This window comes from Sinocyclocheilus anshuiensis, unplaced genomic scaffold (assembly GCF_001515605.1).
Source record: "Sinocyclocheilus anshuiensis isolate Anshui unplaced genomic scaffold, SAMN03320099.WGS_v1.1 scaffold277, whole genome shotgun sequence".
Classification (NCBI taxonomy): domain Eukaryota; kingdom Metazoa; phylum Chordata; class Actinopteri; order Cypriniformes; family Cyprinidae; genus Sinocyclocheilus; species Sinocyclocheilus anshuiensis.
In genome coordinates this window covers 51886-54295 of record NW_015536463.1, presented here as the reverse complement: position 1 = coordinate 54295, position 2410 = coordinate 51886, and the positions used below count along the sequence as shown (strand labels likewise).

General features: G+C 39.6%; 1 protein-coding gene and 1 pseudogene across 1 annotated transcript; both read left to right on the top strand.

The window, feature by feature from the left end:
* Positions 1 to 1031, top strand: LOC107670564 (gamma-crystallin M3). The gene is made up of 3 exons (XM_016463584.1): positions 1 to 67; positions 341 to 580; positions 693 to 1031. The coding sequence occupies exons 1-3, from the start codon at positions 59 to 61 to the stop codon at positions 966 to 968; spliced, it is 525 nt and encodes a 174-aa protein (XP_016319070.1). The 5' UTR covers positions 1 to 58; the 3' UTR covers positions 969 to 1031.
* An 842-nt stretch (positions 1032 to 1873) lies between these two features.
* The window catches only part of LOC107668939 (gamma-crystallin M3-like), a 1859-nt pseudogene continuing 1322 nt past the window's right edge, over positions 1874 to 2410 (top strand).

Sequence of the window (2410 nt, the reverse complement as noted above, 5' to 3'; positions counted from 1 at the left end):
TAAAAGGCAGCAGTCAGACAGACAGCAACTGGACAGAATCACACGAAGACTAGCAAACATGGGCAAGGTATGTATTGGGTGGCCTTAATCCAGTGGAGTAGAGCTGCCAAAAACAGCAAAATCCTCCATAAATTTATAAAATACAAAGATTACATTTTTTTTATGTGCAAACGGTTAGGTAATTATATTCAACATTTGCTACATAAACAAGCTCTAATACACATACCTGTTGTGTAATGCAAGCCAAAAAAGCCAGTTACTTCAAATGTTAAAGGTTACTGTTTACAGAGAGACCACTTGTATTTTAATATTCACATTATTCACATTTTTTTCTTTGTAGATCATCTTCTATGAGGACAGGAACTTCCAGGGTCGCTCCTATGAGTGCAGCAGTGACTGCTCTGATATGTCTACCTACCTCAGCCGCTGCCATTCATGCAGAGTGGAGAGCGGCTGCTTTGTGGTCTATGACCATTCTAACTACATGGGAAACCAGTTCTTTATGAGGAGGGGCGAGTATGCGGATTGCATGGGCATGGGAATGAGTGATGGCATCAGGTCCTGTCGCATGGTTCCTCAGGTAACAAAAAATAAAACAATAATAGTATTATCTGTGCTCAATTATTCAGACTGTATTGAATTAGAAATGCATTGAATCAGACTAAATCAATACATTTCTTTTCATCTTACAGTACAGGGGACCCTACAGAATGAGGATCTATGAGAGGGATAACTTTGGAGGTCAGATGTATGAGCTGAAAGATGACTGCGATTCCTTCATTGACCGTTATCGCATGTCCGACTGCCAGTCTTGCCATGTGATGGATGGCCACTGGCTCATGTATGAGCAGCCCCACTACAGAGGCAGGATGATATACTTCAGACCTGGAGAGTACAGGAGCTTCAGGGATATGGGATACAGCAATGTCAGATTCAGCTCTGTTAGAAGAATCATGGACTTGTGTTAAATTCACAGTCTGAAACTATAAATGATAATATAAGCATAAACAATAAATTTCTCACCATGCATTTTTTCTGTTGTCTTGGCCTGTTTTCACCACTTTTGAGTTCTGCCATTAGTGTCATTGTGCCAAAAGTGTGCAAACCAATGGAAATGAAACATATCAAATAAATCATTAGCCCCTTTCACACAGTAATACCAGTAAAATTACCGTTGCTCATTCCAGGTAACCCTTTGATAATGAAGACGAAGAAGAGAATGATGTGTGCTCCCGGCGCCTATTTATACTATAGTCGCACCGGTAGTGACGTCATGGCTGTCGCCGGCCAACGAGTTGGTGTTTTTTCAATGTATGCTTCAGACACGGGTCACGACGAGGCGTTCCCCATAGCGACCCCTAGAGGACGCAGTTCGAAGTTCCCATGAAAGGGAACCCTCAAAATATAACATAAAAATTGACATGGGCAAAAAAAAGGCATTGGTTAGTTTTATGTCTGTATGCATGTAATACTTGTGTACCACAATGTAAAGATAGTGTACCATACTGTGAAATACACTTCTGAATAATCAACCTGTCCTACACACAAATTTAAAAAAAAACTTACAAAACATCTTTTATTACTGAAATATATGTCTTTGTTCTATTCTCTCTATTCTACTCTATTCTGTTTCAAATGTACAGTGAATGACACATCAGTGGACCAGTTGTCCTCCTCCACCTGCCCTACAACCAAGAAAAGCCACAGTTGGCACAGGGTATTGGCGCAAACAGTTCTGGTAACTACTTGTAGCCTAGTTTAGAAAAAAATAGAATTGCTGAGTAAGAAGTTCAAACAATGAGCTATAGATTTTTAGCAATCAAGTTGAGTATAAAAGCAACACAGTAAAACACTGACACTATAGAAACAAATGCAAAATCATGGGAAAGGTAGGAGATAACTATGCTGAAGAAGACAAATGTGGTTTTGAATGGGATTACTACTTAGACCAAATCACACTTGAAATAAGATATACATTGATTTTACAATGACAGCTGTTATTGGAGGAATACAAGGACAGTGCACTTTCAATTGGATTAACAAGCAAAGTAAAGAACAAAGAGTAGCATATCCATTGTAAGCATGTCTTTTTGTCACTATACATTCCAGATAATATTCTATGAGGACAGAAACTTCCATGGTCGTAACTATGAGACTAGCGGTGACTGCCCTGAGGTGACCTCATACCTGAGCCGCTGCTGCTCATGTAGGGTGGAAAGCGGCTGCTTTATGGTCTATGAGTGCACCAACTTCATAGGTCACCAAATGCTGGTAAGAAGAGGAGACTATCCTGATAACCAACGGATCATGGGAGCAACATCAGTGACTGCATCAGATCTTGCAGAATGATCCCTATGGTAATTCTAGACAGTGTTGTTTTTTTTTTTAGGTTGTTAATTTTTTTATTAAA